General features: G+C 38.6%; 1 protein-coding gene across 1 annotated transcript in view; it reads left to right on the forward strand.

The window, feature by feature from the left end:
- The window catches only part of EPHX4 (epoxide hydrolase 4), a 34,640-nt gene that overhangs the window by 3,910 nt on the left and 10,834 nt on the right, over positions 1-19,896 (forward strand). Inside the window, exons 3-6 of the mRNA XM_025403591.1 lie at positions 8,591-8,748; positions 11,317-11,445; positions 14,116-14,219; positions 16,654-16,802. Coding sequence (XP_025259376.1) covers positions 8,591-8,748; positions 11,317-11,445; positions 14,116-14,219; positions 16,654-16,802 — 540 coding nt within the window. The remainder of the gene's footprint in view (positions 1-8,590; positions 8,749-11,316; positions 11,446-14,115; positions 14,220-16,653; positions 16,803-19,896) is intronic.

Here is a 19,896-nt window from a genome sequence, read left to right on the forward strand (position 1 = left end):
TTTTTTTTTTTTTTTTTTTTTTTAATGAACATCTTTAAAAGAGGTAGTACATATCAGGAGGCCGAGGCGGGTGGATCACGAAGTCAGGAGATCGAAACCATCCTGGCTAACACGGTGAAACCCCGTCTCTACTAAAAATACAAAAAAAAAAAAAAAAAAAATTAGCTGGACCTGGTGGCGGGCGCTTGTAGTCCCAGCTACTCGGGAGGCTGAGGCAGGAGAATGGTGTGAACACAGGAGGCGGAGTGAGCCGAGATCACACTACTGCACTCCAGCCTGGGCGACAGAGCGAGACTCCATCTCAAAAAAAAAAAAAAAAAAAAAGGTGGTACATATGGCAGTAAAAGAAAACCAGTTTTTGATAGCACAGGGCTATGAGAAATAGTTCATAAAGTAAATAGGTCAAGAAATTGATGTTTTTAAAAGCCCAGTTCCCTTAGTTGACTCAAAGGTAGAATAATCTGGTATATTTTGAAAGGTCTAGGACAATATCCTGTCTGCAAATCCTCCCTTACTATCTTATAACACCTAGAATTCCACCATTACAGATTTCTTACCTCCTTTAGAGTCTTAAAGATTTTATGTCACTCAAAATCCTGATTTAAAATGCATCTAGTGCTGAAAGGATTACTACCTTAAGAAACTTTTTTTTTTTTTAGACAATCTTGCTCTGTTACCCAGGCTAGAGTGCAGTGGTGCAATCTCAGCTCATTGCAGCCTCCACCTCCTGGGTTCAAGTGATTCTCCTGCCTCAGCCCCCAAGTAGCTGGGATTACAAGTGTGCACCACACCCAGCTAATTTTTGAAGTTTCAGTAGAGACAAGGTTTTACCATGTTAAACAGGCCAGGCTGGTCTCAAACTCCTGACCTCAAGTGATCTGCCCACTTCAGCCTCTCAAAATGCTGGGATTACAAGTGTGAGCCAGTGCACCCGACCCACTTTAGTTAATACTTTGTGAGTGAAAGGGACTTTATGAATAAATGTATTGAGGATGTTAGTATACTAGGAGGTATTAGGCATTGAAGAAAAGAGTGGAGGATAGCAAAGACGCCTATACCTAATAATTTTTCCAGAGTGAGAAGTCTTCCTTTCCCTGCATGAAGATCTTTTTCCCCTTCTGGATTGATGTGCATAAATAAACATAAGTCATTTTCCTGTTATGCTTTGATCTGTTCTTTCATTCATTTGGAGACAGCTTAATGAGGTCGTAGATTAGCTGCCCAGTGCAATTCGAGCCTACGCATGTGGTCTCACCTCATGGAGTGCATGGCATAATTAGTTCACAATAAAATGTTCCTCTGAAACATTGATCAAATCTGCTTAACATAGCATGGGCAGTACATTCTGGCTCAGCCACTAATTTGCTGCAGAACCCTAAACAATCATCTACAATAATGTTGCAGAGTTGGGTGAGGATGAAGAGAGTCAAAATGTGAAAAATCTGGCCCCAGTGAATATTCAGTAAATGTTCATTTTCTTCCTTCATTCCCATTCATTCGGTGTGGAGATCCATGTGTCAGATAATAATTTCCTAACTCTGGTGATGATAGTTAACATTTTCTGAGCATTCACTATGAGCCAGGTACTCTCTTGTTTAAGTTCTGGAATACATGTGCAGGATATGCAGGTTTGTAAACGTGTATCATGGTGGTTTGCTGCATCTATCAACCCGTCACCTAGGTATTAAGTAGAGCATGCGTTAGCTATTTATCCGGATGCTTTCTCTCTCCCCACCCCCGACAGGCTCCAGTGTGTGTCATTCCCCTCCCGAGCCAGGTACTTCTATAAGTGTTAGCCCCATAGCTACCCTTCTGAAGTTGGCAGTGCCAGAAAGTCAGGTGCCCCTTGTTTTTGAAAGTCAGGGCTGACCTCTGCAGCTTGTTCTCATTCTATAGGAATTATAGTAATCTGATCTGATAACATGCATGGATTTTTACCTTTCAAACATCACACCTTATACAAACATTCAAGAGGGTGTTAAAAAATCAGCCAACAATATAAAAATACCTTAATTTAACATTTTAAATCATCATCCTAAATAAAATTCATACATCAGGGAGATGATACTTAACTTTTTAGAAAGAAAACATTTGAAAGCTATTTTCTTTCTCTACCTCACACCAACCCCAGTACTTGTCCATCCTTATTCCTCTGGAACTTCACCTCTTTACATGCGGAACAATATACACAAAGATAAAAATGAACCTACAACCACTTTCATACAGGGCAGTAGATGCTCTCTGTCATATTCTAAGAGATTTTGTGCATGTTTTTCACAGTCATGTCTCACTATTTACTCCTCATGAGAGCCCTTTTGCAAAATAGAAATGGCTGGTGATTCTTGTTCTAGAATCTTAAGGGGATGAAACAGCTTAGGAGGGGTCCAGCACTGGTCCCTGGACATCATTCCCATTTGTTCCCACAAAGTCAAATCTTGGATGTATCCAAAAGGGATCTGGTCATTGTGAGGAATGGTTTAGTTTTTGGGAAGCTCCTAGAGATATTTTCACTCTGAAAAGCCGTAGATTAAGAAATATGTGAAGATCATAGATAGGCATGAGTCCCTTCTATTCACTAAATCTGTCATTTGTTACTCCAGTAAGAACATTGCTAGAATTTAAAACAGCAACAACTAAAAACGCAGATAGCTCAGCTACTCAAAATAGATCATATTGAATTCATTGAACTTTGCTGATCATTAATCTGAAGGCTACCTGGTTGTTTAGGGAGCATCTGAAAATATTACGTGGAGATTGTTGGTAATCAGGTATCTCTGGAGTCATACGCTAAACCAAGACCCCTGTTGATGCTCACTCTGTCTTTCCTTTCAATCAATCAAATTGCCACTGTTACCCATTATGAGGTCTAGTCAATTCCATTGAGGTGCTAGTGGAAACAAACAATAGGAAAAAAAAAGGTCTGAGAATTTAGGACAAAACTCTAGGGTTTGAGTTTTAAGACAAAACTCTTATTTATTTTTTTCATTTTAAAGGCCAAAAAAACGTCATGCGTGGCATTTCAAAGCAATTTCAATTTACATTACAAATTTAAATGTTATTCCTCTAGCAATTAAGTTTTGCCTAAATACACATGGAAGTGTATGCTTGATTGTAGGTTAAGTAGGTAATAAATATTTAATACAGTGAAAACAAACAAACAAAAATCCATGAATTGATAATGTGTGTGAAAGTGCTTTTTAAACAGAAAAGCACCATACAAAGGTAACATATTATCTGCATTTATCATTGTTGCCTGAGAATAGCTATTGAGAAATGGTGATATTTAATGTACACAATCAGCTGTTACACAGCAACAATATAATCCTGGGTCTTCTTAAAGTCTAAAGGAAATATTAAGCAAGATACACATCTACAGGACCTTTGACTAAATTAACCCCAAATAAGGCTGTTTGTCAAAGAATGATCTTTCTCCCACTCTCTCTCTCCACTTCAATTTGCATCTCCTTTAAAAATATTTTGAGCTGAGGCAGCAATTTCTTTGAGTCGTCTTCGTCTCCAGCTGTATGGAATGCATGCGTCATCATTCAAGTGCTGAGGCGAGTGAGGGGCCTTCATCATACAGCTGAACACAGAAGCTGACAATTATGGCATTTCTCTGTGGTAAAGAGGAGGATGAGAGTCTACATCTGAAAGTGGCTAGCCTGGTAAAACCAGGAGCCCTCCTTAGGTAAAGAGCTATCACTGGGAAAGAGATTGGTTATTTTTCCTGAGTGTCCTCTGCTATTACCTAAAACTACCAGAAAAAAGGCAATGTGGATGAAAATAGTTTTGCTTATTTATAATGTTTTCAGGGTTACTGCTTTTGTAATGTTTTTCATTCCTGTGTCAAGGAGATTGTTTTTGCTTTATTCATGTAAATGATATGTTCATCAATCTAATACTGGGGTGACTTCTTTTCCAGTTTAGGGCTAACGTGTAAATCAAATGTGTTTAATTTATGAACTTCAGGAAGATGACAGTTAAAAATTATTCCTTAGTAATTTATTAAAAACATGCAGTTGCCCTATTTCTTAGAATTGTTTAGGATATTGTTTGGCTTTCAACTCATTGTTAAAAGCAGTAGCTGGATTTATTTTTAAGGCAATTTAAATTATTTCTGACATGACATGGAGGCATCATGTTTGCATAATCTCTAATCCAATTCTAAATGTAAAATGTTGCAGGATTATATACATTAAGTCAAATTTCTACCTTGAAATCTCTAATTAAACCCTAAATGAAGACATGGACCCTTAAGGTACTGAAACTACGTGCAGTTCAACAGAAATTGAATACAAATTCCCCAGTAGGAATTTGGGACCGATAACTGTCATTGTCTCAAGGTTTGAACTGGGACAAAAGTCCTACTGCACAACTGGTACTTCTAGCACTATCATTACTCAGTGTTTTTATTTGTTTGTTGTTTCACTTATTCGACAAATCTTTATTAATCTCCTACAGGGGTTAGATATTCTCATAGACAACCCAGGAAACGATCTCGTGGAAGAGCCAGGTATCAAAAGTGATGTGTGCCTCAGCCCTGAAGAGTGCACATACAAGTGTGGAAGGGGCCCACGCACCCCAGCTGTAATGGAGAGAGCTGGGAAGTCTCCTAGAAGAGGAGATGCTCAATGTGATAAGGAGTTAACTGAGGGGTGAGAGTCAGGGATTATGGAGTAACAGGGGAATGGTGGGGAGTGATGGTATTTCAGACAAAGAAAACCACATGAACAAAGTAATAAAAGCAAAAACCAATATCTCTACTTGTTCACCTATTTCAACCTAGTGCTGCAGAGGCAGTACAACATGGACTCTGGGGCCAGACTCCCTGGGCTAGAATCCTGGCTCTGCTGTTTACTGACTCTGTGACCTTTGGTACTTCAGTTAACCTTGTTTTCCCTCCACTTCTTCATCTGTTAAGTGAAGATAATAACAATACCTACTTCATAGTATTGTTTTGAAGATCAATATTACCATACAAGAAGCACTTAGAGTTGGGCCTGACATGCAGTAAGAATGGTATAGATGTTAGCTCTTTTTGTTATAAAGCAAATGACAGAGTGTAAAGTAATCTGGCTGGAAGATTGGGCAATAGTCAAATCTTTCAGATATTTTTCTGCTAGAAAAATGAGCTGGAGCTTCATGTTATGAGTAATAGGGAGTCAAGATTTTCAGCAAGGAAATAACATGAGTTTGTGTCTTTGCTACATCACTGGTTTTATAGAAGATAGAGCAGAGGGGAATGAAAGGGACACACTTAGACCAAGCAACAGGCTGCTGCCTAAAAGGAGGCCTGAATTAAGGTAATGATAGAATGGTAGACGGGAATGTTTAAATAAATATTTATGAGGTTAAATGAACAGAACTTTATTGATTGGGTATGATGGATTATAAAGAGGGAAGAATTAGGCTTCAATTATGAAGACATAAAAAATCAATTCAAAATTTTAAGTAAGGCAAATCAGAAAAAATACAATCATATGTGTTGACAGATGAGTATCTTTAAGGAAATAAGCTACTTTATTTGTTACAATCCACAGACAAGATTAACAACATTACAGCCTAGCCAAAAAAGACACGTTTATTTTATTTTATTTATTTATTTATTTATTTATTTATTTGAGATGGAGTTTCACTCTTGTCACCCAGGCAGGAGTGCGGTGATGTGATCTCGGCTCACTGCAACCTGCACCTCCCGGATTCAAGCAATTCTCCTGCCTCAGCTCCCCCGAGTAGCTGGGATTACGTCCGCCACCACGCCTGGCTAATTTTTGTATTTTTAGTAGAGATGTGGTTTCACCACGTTGGCCAGGCTGGTCTTGAATTCCTAACCTCAAGTGATCCGCCCGCTTTAGCCTCCCAAAGTGCTAGGCTCACAGGCATGAGCCACTGCACCCGGCCAGAAGACATGTTTATTTCCTTTTTCTTTTTCGTTATTCTTTTTTTGTTTTTGTTTTTTGTTAACATTTTCAAATCCATCTTAGTTGGCAATGCTTTGGCAGATTTTCATAAAATATTTCATAAAATTCATTCATAATTCCAAATATGTGTCTGACACTCTTCCTGATGATATAAGGTGGTTCATTTGTTACAGTGTTTTTTTTTTTTTGCCGGGGGGGGGGGGCAGGTTCTGGCTCTGTCACCCAGGCTACAGTGCAGTGGCGTGATCACAGCTCACTGCAAACTCTGCCACCTGGGCTTAAGCCATCGTCCCACCTCAGGCTCCTGAGTATCTGGGACCACAGGCACATGACACCATACTTAGCAAAAATTTTTTTTCTTTTTTTTTTTTTGAGATGGAGTTTGCTCTTGTTGCCCAGACTGGAGTGCAATGGGACGATCTCAGCTCACCTCAACCTCCGCCTCCTGGGTTCAAGCGATTCTCCTGCCTCAGCCTCCCAAGTAGCTGGGATTACAGGCATGCACCGCCTGTTTTGTATTTTTAGTAGACGGGGTTTCTCCATATTGGTCAGGCTGGTCTCGAACTCATGACCTCAGGTGATCTGCCTGCCTTGGCCTCCCAAAGTGCTGGGACAGGCGTGAGCCACCGCACCTGGCCTAATTTTTTAATTTTGTATAGAGACAGGGTTTCGCCATGGTGCCTAGGCTCCTGAGCTTAAGTGATCTGCCTACCTCGGTCTCCCAAAGTGCTGGGATTACTGGTGTGAGCCACTGTGCCTGGCCTGTTTGTTACATTGATCTTACTGTTGTGTGTCACTTCATATCACCGCCCCCCTTTCACTGTTGGCTTATAATCTTATATTACAATCTTTACACTGGTTTATAATCTTAACATTCAGTTGTTAGCTTGCCTACTGCACTCCAAAAGTATTTTCAGACCATAATCTCCCACTTGGCTTGTGTCAGATAATTTTACACTGTATTTCCATGAACAAATGTGCACGCAGATGCGTTTTTTTAAATGCATATTTTGAGTCCCGTAACATAGTGAGTCACTTTTTAAAATCCATGTCTTTTTTTTCTGTTGGTTATCTAAAATGGTTTTGCTTATTTGAAAAAGAAAATCTCATGGATCTCTCTATTTCGATTAATTCTGCAGTTCCATGATCAAGCAAAGGGAGAATGCCTGGCTCAGCAGTGGCCTCCAGAACTTGGCTGCAGCACTGTGGCTGTTCTAATTGGTCAGTGCTGGTGCCATTTTGGTTGTTAAATGTTTTTAGTATCACTCTTGCTTATACTCATGGTTCAGGATCTTCTCCACAGAATTTTGCTTTAGCAAGCAAAGGTTTATCTTAAATGATTGTTTTATTATTAGATTATTTCGGTGATAATCTTTTTTTAAAAAGCCTTCAGACTTTTTCACCCATAAATAAGCTGTGGTTATTACTAAAACATTGACCCTATTTGACAGTGGAGTAAGGTGAGTAAAATCTACTTTTCAGATAAATATAATCAATTTATTATCTAGAAATTCGGGCTGTAAAATAACTAACTGTTCATAGTACAGATTCCCTGGTGGCTATACACACCATTTAAGAAAAGCTTAAAAAATTGACTTCTTTGGCTAGGCACAGTGGCTCACGCCTGTAATCCCAGCACTTTGGGAGGCTGAGATGAGTGAATCACCTGAGGTCAGGAGTTCGAGACCAGCCTGACCAACATGGAGAAACCCTGTCTCTACTAAGAAGAAAAAAAAATACAAAAATTAGCCAGGCGTGGTGGCACAGGTCTGTAATCCCAGCTACTTGGGAGGCTGAAGCAGGAGAATCGCTTGAACCTGGGAGGCAGAGGTTGCAGTGAGCCAAGATCACGCCATTGCACTCCAGCCTGGGCAATAAGACCGAAACTCTTGTCTCAAAACAAACAAGCAAATGAAAAATTGACTTATTGGCCAGACATGTTAGCTCACACTTGTAATCCCATCACTTTGGGAGGCCGAAGCAGGAGGATCACTTGAACCAGGAGTTTGAGCCCAGCTTGGGAACATAGCGAGACCTTGTTTCAATTTTTTAAAAATGGACTTATTAAGACTTATGTAAGTACAATGATTTTAGTATCTGATACTGTGTAGTTTCTGTAAATAGTGGCACTTTGTTACCCTCCACTGGAATTGGTAAAAAGATAAAATAATTCTAATAGAATGTCAGTGTTTCCTTCTCAAGTAGGTCTCTTTCTTGCTTACTTGCAGCTATATATCTGTTCTAAAAATAAGGAATTTCTTACAGTTTTCCACTGAGAAAATCTGAAATGTGGCCAGGTGCAGTGGCTCACACCTGTAATCTCAGCACTTTGGGAGGCTAAGGCATGAGGATCACTCTTGAGCCCAGAAGTTTGAGATCAGCCCTGGCAACATAGGGAGACCCCGTGTCTACAAAAAAATTTTAAAATTAGCTGGGTGTGATGATGTGCACCTGTAGTCTCAGCTTTTTAGGAAACTGAGGCAGGAGGATCACTTGAGCCAGGGAGGTTGAGGCGGCAGTGAGCTGTAATTGCACCACTGCACTCCAGCCTGGGTGACAGAGCAAAACTCATCTCAAAAAAAATAAAAAATAAAAGGAAAAGAAAATCTGTAATGTTACTCTTTGTTCTAGTAAATATGGTATTTTAAACGCTTCCTTTTTTCCTGCAGGTATTCTTGGCGTTACCAACTGAGAGAATTTAAAAGTGAATATCGAGTTGTAGCACTGGATTTGAGAGGTTATGGAGAAACAGATGCTCCCATTCATCGACAGAATTATAAATTGGACTGTCTAATTACAGACATAAAGGATATTTTAGATTCTTTAGGTAGGTTAGTTTGAAACAAAACAACTCTTTTTAAGGGACAAACATTCAACAAATTGTGAATCGATGACATCTTTTCTTGGGAGGATGCATATTCCATCTCCCCAAATTATCTGGATCCTGTCACCATGGTTTCAGGTAGTCAGCCCAAAATATCTATACAGGAAATTTAAAATGATGCATCTAGAGCAACTATTCCATCTACCAGCCAAGAATGACTTTCAGATTTGTTTTTAAACATAGACCTAACGGCCCAGGTGCTGTGGCTCGCGCCTGTAATCCCAGCACTTTGAGAGGCTGAGGCAGGCAGATCACCTGAGGTCAGGAGTTTGAGACCAGCCTGGCCAACATGGTGAAACCTTGTCTCTACTAAAAATACAAAAATTATCCAGGCATGAACCCAGGAGGTGGAGGTTGCAGTGAGCCAAGATTGTGCCATTGCACTCCATCCTGGGCAACAAGAGCGAGACTCTGTCTCAAAAAAAAAAAAAAAAAAAAATAGACCTAATGTATGCTGTTTATTATTTTCAGAAATAATTATTGAAAATTTTATTTTTGTACTTAGAAAATTTATTTCTTTAGAACACACACCTAAATACTCATTTTAAAATGTTATAAAATACAGATGCACTTGCATTATTTCTGTTGTTATTCATCAGTTAGAACCACATAATATTGTGAAACAAACCACCCCAGATCGGTGGCATAGGGTCATAACCATTTTTTCCTGTGCTCATGGATCTGCAGGTTAACCATAGGCTGGACTCCTCTGGTCTTTACCTCAGGCTGCAGGTCCAGCTGGGACTGGCTTCTCTCTGTGAGTTGGGCTGGAGCCCAAGCTAAAAGGGAGTGGCTGCCTGAGGGAAGCTTTTCTCCTGGCAATGGTAGTGGGTGAGCTCAGCTGCACAAGCTCAAGTTTCTACAGGCAGCCCATTAGTCAAAGCAAGTCATATGGTGGAGCCCAAAGTCAAGTTATACAGCCACCATGAGACCAAAGCAAATCACATGGCCAAGTTTAAAATCAAAGGGCAGCAGGTAGACTACTATGACAGTAGGGAGAAGGGAAAAGTAAGTATTTTTTAACAATAATCCAATCTATTAATAGTATATCCCTTTTGACTGAAACCAAGCTGCTACCATCAGTATGTTAAGGGAAGCAGTATAGTGAGAAACACCATGAAATGAAAGGCACTTTCTACAGTAATCTAATGAGAGCATAGATCAGGCCAATATTTTTAGGGGAGAAAAAATGGTTGGGGTCTGGGGGTGTCACGTACAATGTTGTCATTTAGTCTGATTACAGTAAAAGAGACTCCGACACTGATTTTGAACAATTATGTTTCAGATTTTGTGATAATTCAGTCAGACCTGGCCTAAATTTGTCATCATGAAATTTTTAGGCAAATAATTAATATAAACAAGATTTATGTGTGTGTGTCTATGCCTGTGTGTGTGTATTAGTATAGTGGTGAGGAGTGATGGTGAGAAGTACTTCCTTGAAAGAATTAAGCAATTTTAAGTACTCCAGGAATAAATTACAAATGAATTTTATCCATCCATACAATGGAAATCCTGTAGGAATCTCTATTAATCAACATTTTAACCTACTTTAAATTACTGAGTGATTACATGAAATGAAACTGGGGCAAAATTGGTGCTATAATTAAGACTTTCCATTACTTCAATTTGACTTCACAGTTCCAAATTAGTGACAAACTTTCTGTGTTGAGCTGTACATAGGATTTATGAAGTTACAGAAGAAATAGATGCTTCCTGGAAATAAAGATTTATGAGTTGGACATAGATGAGACGTTTATAATTTTACTATAACTAGAAATTTCTGAACATTCAAAAAAAGAAAATAATCTTGCTTTTGACTTCATTATGTGCAGTCTTTACCATGGTTTCCAAACTCAGGTCCATGGGACCGGAGCTGAGCAACATTAGCTATTTCAGATGTTTTTTTGTTTGTTTTGTACCCCCGCTTCCCCGCCGCTTTTTTTTTTTTTTTCTGTTTTAGAAACAGAGTCTCAGTCTGGCTCTGTCACCCAGGCTGGAGTGCAGTGGCATGATCATGGCTCACTGCAGCCTTGAAGTCCTGGGCTCAAGGGATCCTCCCACCCCAGGCTCTACAGTTGCTGGTACTACAGGTGGACACCACCACACCTGGCTAATTTCTTTATTTTTTTGTAGAGATGGCTGGTTTGGTGGGGGGTGGTCTTGCTATGTTTCCCAGGCTGGTCTCGAACTCCTGGCCTCTAGAAATCCTCCTGCTTTGGCCTCTCAAGTGTTGGGATTATAGGTATGAGCCATCACACCGGCCTATTTCAGATTTTTTTTAAAAAAATATGGATTCCTGGCATAGATTCTCAATCTATAGGTTTAGAGTGGAGCTACGTAGGTGATGTACAGACAAGTTTTGGAACCACTGAACTCAATATCTGCACAAAGTGCATAATTAGGATAAGATAATGAAAAGAGGTGCTTCAGAAGTATAACTATTTTATGTGAGGTAACGGTGCACTCACCTGTTTCTTTTTAATGATGTCAACATTTATTTCTTGATTACAGGGTATAGCAAATGTGTTCTTATTGGTCATGACTGGGGAGGCATGATTGCTTGGCTAATTGCCATCTGTTATCCTGAAATGGTGATGAAGCTTATTGTTATTAACTTCCCTCATCCAAATGTATTTACAGGTGAGTTCAAGTTTTATCAAAACAGTTCTGCTAATGTGACAATTCACTCCTGCCACTGACATTTTGGATTAGAAACAGCAAAATTTGGTTACTATAATATTTTAAAACTAAGTGACTAAACCATGATAGCACATGATAGTGTCAGATACCTTGGTTTTCAATCTTCTAGGGGAATCTAAGAAAATTTAGCTTTATACTTGCTTACATAATTTTATTCCTTCAAAAAAAGATTTTACTGTTAACTTGGGGAGGGATAAAGGGAAACATACAGTGACATTGCTTTGACAGTAATGAATCCTGACAGCCTAGAAATAAAATCTCCTCTTGCTTGACTGCTTTGGCTGTCAGGAATAGCAGTATTCTTTAAAGCAGTTCTCACATTTTTGGTCTTGGGCTTCCTTATGCTCTTAAAATTATTAAAGACCCCATTGAGCTTTTACTTATATGGTTTATAAATATTCACTGTATTGGAAATTAAAATAGAAATTTAAAAATATTTATATGTTAATTCCTCAAAAGAAATAAACCATTACATGTTAACATAAATAACATATTTAAAATGAAAGCTAACTACATCTTCCAAAACAAAATTTTAGTGAAAAGAGTGTCATTGTTTTACATTTTTGCAAATCTCTTCAATATGTTGCAATATGTTGTTTGAATTGAAGTATATGAAGAAATTTGGCCTCACACAGATCTGTAATTGGAAAAGGGAGGAGTATTTTAATAGCTTTTTCAGATAACTGTGGATTTTCTTTCTTAATACTATACCAAACTTAAAAATTAATGGTTTTGTTTTTGGTTTTGGTTTTGTTTTTTGAGATGGAGTCTCGCTCTGTTGCCCAGGCTGGAGTGCAGTGGCGCCATCTCGGCTCACTGCAACCTCTGCCTCCTGGGTTCAAGAGATTCTCCTGCCTCAGCCTCCCGAGTAGCTGGGACTACAGACACCCGCCACCACGCTTGGCTAATTTTTGTATTTTTAGTAGAGACAGGGTTTCGCCATGTTGGCCAGGCTGGTCTCAAATGCTTGACCTTGTGATCTGCCCGCCTCAGCCTCCTAAAGTGCTGGGATTACAGGCGTGAGCCACTGCACCTGGCCCATAGTTTCTTAAAGGTAACAATGTGGAATGTGATGGCATGTAAATGTTTTTTTAATAGTGTGAGCTATTAAAACCCACAGGTCTCCCTAGTACTTTTATTGGATCTTTTATCCGTGCCTGGTTTTTTATCATCATGCATTAGAAGATGTTGGTTCGCTGATTTATGCAGATCTTCCATAAGTTGACACATTTCATCAAACAGTATCAAAAAATCACATTCTTTGACATCACCCTAATCTCATCAGAAAAGCTTTTAAAGTATTGCAAAGCTGTGAAGCTCACAGTAGCAGATATAAGTTTTCCAGAGTTCTAAGGTTCATTTGAAAGTCTGATTTTTATCAATGGCAACTACTACTGATGATTCTTTTCCTTGACGTGGCAGGCTCACTTTGTTAATTTTCAAGAGATTATCTGCCAAATACCCATGTCTGCCTGATGATAGGTTGTTAGTCATTCTCTCAAGTAAAACAATGTTACATTTAAAAATGCAGCTAAAAATTAGCTGGGTGTGGTGTGTGCACCTGTAGTCCCAGCTACCTGGGGGGCTGAGGCAAGAAGATCACTTAAGCTCAGGAGGTTGAGGCTGCAGTGAGCTGAGACTGTGCCACTGCACTCCAGCCTGGGAGGCAAAGTGAGACCCTGTCTCAAAAAAAAAAAAAAAAAAGAAAAGAAAAAACAGCTAATTCAACCCGTCAACTCAAACAATTGTAGAAGTGCTTTTCCTTGGAACAATCATTGTATTTGTGTTGTCTTGAGACAACAGAACTGCTTTATGTGTACTTTCTATTTAATTACATAGAATAATTAAAAAGATGTACCCAAAGGTCAAGTTTAATTAATTTTTTTTGCTGTTTCATCAAGGACACTGTTAAGTGAAACTAGCACTTAATTAAATTTAATTAATTAGTTAGTTTACCACCAGTGTGTGGTGGTGAAGAAGTGTATTCCTAGGAAAAGTGGTAGGTCACTGATAATGACCTTGGAGGAAAAGCAGTGTCGTTTGGGCTTCCTGTTCCCTTTTGAGTCAAGATTTCATAAAGTGAAACTTTCTTTTTATTTAAAGTGTTTAAGGTCAGGCGCAGTGGCTCATGCCTGTAATCCCAGCAGTTTGGGAGGCCAAGGTGGGCAGATCACCTGAGGTCAGGAGTTCGAAACTGGCCTGGCCAACATGGCGAAACTCTGCCTCTACCAAAAAGACAAAAAATTAGGTAGGTGCGGTGGTGGGCACCTGTAATCCTAGCTACTCGGGAAGCTGAGGCAGGGGAATTGCTTGAACCCAGGAGGCAGAGGTTGTAGTGAGCTGAGATTGTGCCATTGCACTCCAACCTGGGTGACAGAGTGAGACTCTGTCTCAAAAAAATAAAAAATAAAAAATAAATAAAGTGATACACATTTTGGAAATACTGAAATACTCATAATAAGATATAAGAGCATAGAAATTGTTCCAAAGAAGCCTTATGGATTCTTTTATGGGATCATCTTAAAGTGAAATTATCCTAAAAAGAAGTTCTTCTAACAGTAAGTAATTTATACCCCTTGGATAAGGTCTAACATGGCATTTTAATTTCAGAATATATTTTACGACACCCTGCTCAGCTGTTGAAATCCAGTTATTACTACTTCTTCCAAATACCATGGTTCCCAGAATTTATGTTCTCAATAAATGATTTCAAGGTAAGCCAAACAAATCAAACAAATAATGTATTATTCTTATTAATGAAAAATGTTTTAAAGTCCACCTTTAAGAAGAATAATGAAAAATGAAAGCAAATTATTATAACTTAACAAATGGTTTTAAGAACTTACATATAGTCTTGCTTATTTTCATAGTCTCTGTTTATGTATTTAAATACCTGGCTGTTCTTCAATTTTTTTGTGAGACTGTGCCCCTACGGGCATACTCCTTTTTAGAGAACATCTCATGGGGAGATGAGGGAATACAAATGTCAGGTTTAATAGCAGCAAAGTAGAAGACTTTGGGATTTTAAAAAAAAGCCCTAAACAAAGTAAACATGCAGATATTAGTGTCGCACGTACACTGACACCAGTAGTCATACGCAAATATCTTGGAAATTTATTAAATTATTCTTTGTTATTTTTATTTTTTTGTTTTGCTTTGTTTTTGAGACAGGAACTTGCTTTGTCACCCAGGCTGGAGTGCAGTAGTGCAATTACAGCTCACTGCAGCCTCAACCTCCCAGGCTCAAGCAATCCTCCCACCTCAGCCTCCCAAGTAGCTGGGACTGCAGGCATGCACCACCATGCCCGGCTAATTTTTGTATTTTTTGTAGAGACTGGGTTTTACCATGTTGCCCAGGCTGGTCTGAAACTCCTGGCCTCAAGCGATCCTCCCACCTCAGCTTCCCGAAGTGCTGGGATTGCAGGTGTGAGCCACCACTCCCAGCCTAAATGCTTCTTATATGTCTCACATGGTATTAGATATTGGTGAGGATTTTTAAAAGGCACAATATAATTTTACCTGTAAATAATTCCGTGTATAACTGTGATGGGATAAGAACTTCAAAAAAAAAAAAAAAAACAGAAAAATCCAATGCCACTATCAAACCTAACAGAATAAATGACAACTCCTTAATATCATTTAATACCCATTCAAATTTCATTAACTGTCATAAATGTCTTGATGTATTTCCTTTGTTTGAATCAGGAACCAAAGTCTATACCTTGTATTTAGTTGTTACAGCTTTTAAAATGTATAATAGTGCCTTCTTTCTTTTTTTTCTTATTTTTTTTAATCTCACTTATTTATTGAAGAAATTTGCCTGAGGAAAGATCCATATTTTGGATTTAGCTGATTGCTTCATCATGGTGGTATTTAACTTGTTCCTCTAACCCTTGTTTTTCCTACTTCATAGGTACTGGTGATCTAGAGGCTTGATTAAATTTTAATTTGAAAAGGATACTTAATAGGTGGTGCTATGTATTTCTTTTTTTTTTTTTTTTTTTTTTGAGACGGAGTCTCGCTCTGTCGCCCAGGCTGCAGTGCAGTGACCGGATCTCAGCTCACTGCAAGCTCCGCCTCCCGGGTTTACGCCATTCTCCTGCCTCAGCCTCCCGAGTAGCTGGGACTACAGGCGCCCGCCACCTCGCCCGGCTAGTTTTTCGTATTTTCAGTAGAGACGGGGTTTCACCGTGTTAGCCAGGATGGTCTCGATCTCCTGACCTCGTGATCCGCCCGTCTCGGCCTCCCAAAGTGCTGGGATTACAGGCTTGAGCCACCGCGCCCGGCCTGTGCTATGTATTTCTTAACACATCCCATCAAGGAAGCACATGACACCTACTTGGTCCAGTTTTACTAATGCTAACAGTGATCAGTGGGCTCATGAGTTGTCAGCCTATCCAAAATTTCTTCACATCCTTCCACCAAATTAATTTTAGCATACATTAGTGATCATAGCCTAGGCCCATTATTTCATTAGGGTATGAAAAATGGTGATTTTCTAATTTGATAATTCTTTCTGTTTTAATTGAAATTCTGCTATAAAGAATTTTTCCACATCTATTTATTCTGAAATATAGTTCACACAAGAATGGCAGGATATATTCTCATTCTTTTTCTTTTCACAAACAATTTTTAGAGTAATGAATATATATTTGATATATACCAATCATTTATAGTCATTATTCTTTTGGATACCCAAATTATCCCACAATAGGCATCAAATGAGGCATTCCTTCAGGTTGGCTCTTGTGGCTTTCTGATATAATCCCTGTAGTCAGTGATAGCTTGCCTCCTCAATGTCCTGGGCTTATGTTTTCTTTCCTGCCCAGATGGGGAATTAGTCATTTATCCAAGGAACTCTTGAACTGGGTCTTGTAGAATATGAATAGGCACCAAGAAGACAGGATGCTTTTTATAAAAATGAAGTGTGCAGGGGAGATTAGAAGGGAAGAATATAGAAAAAATAAAGCCAGGAAAGCAGAAATGCATAGAATATGTATGTATAAACAATGAGATCTCAAATTTGGCTAGAGCAGAAATTAGGAGTTGTCACTGCACAATGACCACCATCCCCTTTCCAAAGCCAAAGACTTAGCTTATTAATAGATAACTAAAAAGTTTTAATTATTCTTTTCTCACTTAAATTAGGTTTTGAAACATCTGTTTACCAGTCATAGCACTGGCATTGGAAGAAAAGGATGTCAATTAACAACAGAGGATCTTGAAGCTTATATTTATGTCTTTTCTCAGCCTGGAGCATTAAGTGGCCCAATTAACCATTACCGAAATATCTTCAGGTTAGTATAATTTCTTTTTAGTTAAATAAAAATATTTCAGTCTGACCCTAAAGGGACAATATTTTATTTTTAAGGTTAAGTTAACCACTTATCCAAAGACTCAAATAAGGTATTTTAATTTTTTAGTAAGTTGCATAATCTTTTTATGGACAATTTCAAACATAAGGAAAAGTAGACAGAATAATATCACAAATCCTCCATGCAGCTGTCACTTGTTTTATCCATAACTCTATCCACTTATTCTCTCCTTTTACATTATTTGGAATAGATGTATATTTTTAGTTATTTTTAAATAATGATTATTCAAGAAATATTTATTAATTACTATGTTCTGGGCTGTGTTAGTACTCAGAACATAGTAATGAGCAAAACCAGATAAGGTCTCTGATCTCACAAAACTTGTAGCCTAATAGAGAAAACAGACATTAAGCAAATAACGACAGTAATGAGTGAACAGTTATAAACTAACAGAAAGGCTTTGAAAGAAAGAGATGAGAACTGAGGAAATGATGTTAGACCAAAGAAGTGAAGGATGACTTAAGTATTGACTAGACAAGACTGGGGACAGGGGGACTGGCATTCCAGAAAAAGGAAACAGCAGGTACCAAAGCCCTGTGGGAAGATGCAAGAGGGTTGTAGCTTCAAGCAACAGAATTATGGCTTCTTGGCTGGAGCACAGAAAGTAAGGGTGAGAAGAGCATTATGAGGCTGGGTCCAAGAGGTGGGTAGCAGCTGGCCAGGCACAGCCAAATAGACCATATGGAGGATGTAAAGACCACGAATGTGAAGCCAGTGAATGAGAATCTCAAGCAGAAAAGAAAAACAACCCACATGTGTATTTGAATAAGTTCAGTGTGGCCATAGTGCAGAGAAGGTACTGGAGAATTTTCAGAGTAAATGTGGGAAAACTGCAGCAGTCCAGGCTAGAGATGATGGTAACTTGAACAACTAGTCTGAAAACAGTGGAGATGGAGAGAGTGGGCAGATTTAAAAGATACTTAAGCGGTAAAATTGACAGGGGTTGGCAATGGGTTGGAGGGAGAATGAGAAGAGAGATGTCAAATATGGATCCTGGATTTCTGGCATGTACAACAGTATGGATAAGCATGCCATTTACTGAGACAGGAAACACTAGAACGGGACTAGTTTTTATGGGAAAGTCATGAATTTTATTGATCTTAGGCTAGTTGACTTTTAGGTGATACTTTAGATATTCAAATACACAGTTGGATAGTAGGGTCTGGAACTCAGAGGAGAGAATCTAGGATGAAGATATATAAGATCTGGGAGTCACTGACATAGAGACAAGCTTTGGTTTTAGAACATATTGTCCGGGGAGAAAGTATAGCGTGAAAGGTAAGACATGAATATTTGTCAGTTTGGGTCTGTACTTAGGGAAAAAAATGAGATTTCATTTCTCTTAAGAATTAGGAGCCACAGCTGGCCTTGAATTTGAGGTTTATGGATTTGAATTTGTGCTACCTCCATGATTCTGGAATTCTCAGGGCAGAAATTATGTGTTAACATGCCTTAGGCTGTTAACATTCCCTAGGAAGCCTGGCAGAAACAAAGACAAAACTTCTCTAGGATACATCTCAATTCAGGCCTCACAATATTCCCACAGATGAAGTCCCCTAAAGGTGAGTTCATAATCCAAATTTAAAAATATCAACCTGGGCCACGCCTATAATCCCAGCACTTTGGGAGGCTGAGGTGGGTGGAGTTCGAGACCAGCTTGGCCAACATGGCAGAACCCTGTCTCTATTAAATTAGCCGGGTGTGATGGCTCATGCCTGTAATCCTAGCTACTCGGAAGCTGAGGTAGAATCGCTTGAACCAAGGAGGCGGAGGTTGCAGTGAACTGAGATCACGCCACTGCACTCCAGCCTGGGTGACAGAGAGAGACTCCATCTCAAAAAAAAAAAAAATTAACCTACCATGAATGGTAGTCAGAATACAATTGCAGCCGAACTCCTACAACTTTCAAATAATAGAACTAAAAAGACTATTAAGTATGTTTAAATAATTACACATAAGAAAGAATAAAAAATATGAGAAAAGAACAAGGTAATATCAAGACAAGCTGGAAAGAGCTGAAAAACAACTTCTAGAAAATGAAAAATATGGTCATTGAAATCTAAAAGTCTATAGATGAGTTAAATTGCAGATCAGACAAGCCAAAGAGAATTATGAATTGAAAGATAAATCCCCCCAAATTACCCAGAATGTAGCTTAGAGAGATAATGAAGTAAAAATATAAAAAGCAAGTTATAATTTATATGGAGGATAGAATTAGAAATTGCCTATGTATATATATGCTAATAATTTTTTATGATAAAATAATAGAAATAGAATAGTATTGTTTTCAAACCAGTAGAGGGGAATAAGGAAATAATCAATTAAAAACTGTCAATAAAAAAATGTAAAACTATCAAAAAGGCAGAAAGGGAGAAAAAGAAGCAAAGCAGGGTAACTATCACAAACTGAAATGACAATTTCAACATGTCAGTATGCACAACCAGCATTTATATATTAATATTGCCAGTTACAAAACAGAGAATATCAGATTGGATTTTTAAAAGAATCCATCTATATGGTGTTTGCACAGTTACAATTAAAGCATAAGGACACAAAATGGTTGAAAGTAAGAGATGGAAAGTTACAGCAGGTATTGGTTTAAATAAAACAAAATCTTTCAAACTCTGTGGAATCCAAAGGGAGTCATGAGATTATATGAATGAGGGAAGAAGAGGTAAATCCAAATCTTTTTTGAATAACAAGAACAAATTTACAAATAGATATATATATATATCTTTAGCAAAACAGAGATGTTAATTTAAATGGTCTTTGTAGGTAACAGTTTATCATGCAAGGCAAAGTGAAACCCCGTCTCTACTAAAACTACAAAAAAAAAAAAAAAAAAAAACTAGCCGGGCGAGGTGGCGGGCGCCTGTGGTCCCAGCTACTTGGGAGGCTGAGGCAGGAGAATGGCGTGAACCCGGGAGGCGGAGCTTGTAGTGAGCTGAGATCCGGCCACTGCATTCCAGCCTGGGCCACAGAGCGAGACTCCGTCTCAAAAAAAAAAAAAAAAAAA

The sequence above is a fragment of the Theropithecus gelada genome, chromosome 1 (genome assembly GCF_003255815.1).
Source record: "Theropithecus gelada isolate Dixy chromosome 1, Tgel_1.0, whole genome shotgun sequence".
Lineage (NCBI taxonomy): Eukaryota > Metazoa > Chordata > Mammalia > Primates > Cercopithecidae > Theropithecus > Theropithecus gelada.